At 60.5% G+C, this 1,341-nt stretch overlaps 1 protein-coding gene across 1 annotated transcript in view; it reads left to right on the top strand.

Annotated features, from left to right (window-relative positions):
- The window catches only part of LOC103584062 (uncharacterized protein KIAA1751-like), a 5,033-nt gene extending 4,681 nt beyond the window's left edge, over positions 1 to 352 (top strand). The window contains exon 5 of the mRNA XM_008565188.1: positions 244 to 352. Within this exon, the coding sequence (XP_008563410.1) occupies positions 244 to 352 (109 nt within the window). The remainder of the gene's footprint in view (positions 1 to 243) is intronic.
- The last annotated feature ends 989 nt before the right edge of the window (positions 353 to 1,341 follow it).

The raw sequence follows: 1,341 nt of genomic DNA on the forward strand, positions 1-1,341 counted from the left end.
GGCCAGGTGCCCTGGTCGGGGTCACTCAGTGCTGTTCTTATAGACAAGGCCCTGCCCTCCCGGCTCCTCCAGGGAGGCCTCACCAAGACTGTGTAATGATTACATCTCGGGGTATAATGGGGCTGGAACCAGCTGGATGACGCCCTGGGAGAGACAGGTGACCGTGGTGGGAAGACCCCAGGCTGGGCCTCACTGCCTCTCGGTGTGACCCGGGCCCATCCTGTTCCCTGTCGCTGTGCTCAGGGCAGCCGTGGGCCGTCTGCAGGCCACATCCAGACGCCTGATCATGGAGCTGGGGAACGAGAAAGACCTGCAGTCGAAAGTCACGGCCATGCTGAAGGAGAGCGAGTAAGTCAGGCGCAGAGCCAGGCGCGTCCCAGAGCCCCCGGGGCTCGTCCCGTGTGAAGGTGAAGAGTCAGATCTGAGTGGGTTTTGCACTTGACTTTCAAGCTGCCTAAAGATGGAAAGGCAGCTTGTAAAATGAGATAGTTAGAAGTACGTGTTCATATTTTAAGTGTTTTCGGTTTCTCCGTGTTCGTCTACGTTCTTAGCAGCTGGGAAGTCAGTTTCTTTTCCCTCATTTCCCGTTCTTTGCGCTTCCACGGAACAAGCGGCACGGTTGTGTTTTCATCTGTGGCTCTGGCGGCTGGCTGGCTGGCGCAGGGATCCAAATCCCTGACCCTGGTGTTGTAACAGAGGCGTCCGGCCGGTGGAGCCAACCAGCCAGCAGAGACAACCAGCCAGCGGAGCCAACCAGCTGGCAGAGACAACCAGCTGGCGGAGACAACCAGCCGGCCCCCGCCACACCGTTTCATAACGTGCTTCTCAGCCTCTGGAGAAGCACCCACCAGGAGAGAGAGACATACCTGCGTTGCGTTACATATTTGCTGCTCAGAGTCTGGGCTGCGGACGTCGGCGTTGTCCCTGGCCAGCGTGACCAAGCAGGAGCTCTGCCTGGGGTATCGGCAGCTCACAGAGGGTGGGGAGGACTCAGCCCACACTGGGAAGGACCCTCCAAGCGACACAGACCTGCGAGCCCCAGGGGCTGCTGCCCCAGTGGCACAGATTGGGGGTGAGCTTTCCAGCCTGTGCAGGCCAGGGGGACACATGGAGACTGGGAGCAGGCACTGCCCGCCCTGCCTGGAAGAGCGAGGCAGCGGCTCTGCCTGTGCTGCAGCTGCCGTCCTGTGACCAAACGCACAAGTCACTGCTCCCACCATGGGGGAGGACCTCCCAGGTCCTGGAGGAAATGGTGTCAAAATGGGGCTGATATGGGTTCCCCTGCTGTGGGCTGGGCATTCAGCAGCGGCAGTGGACAGGCCAGCCTTAGAGGGGCAGGAC

The sequence above is a fragment of the Galeopterus variegatus genome, unplaced genomic scaffold (assembly GCF_000696425.1).
Source record: "Galeopterus variegatus unplaced genomic scaffold, G_variegatus-3.0.2 Scaffold40855, whole genome shotgun sequence".
Lineage (NCBI taxonomy): Eukaryota > Metazoa > Chordata > Mammalia > Dermoptera > Cynocephalidae > Galeopterus > Galeopterus variegatus.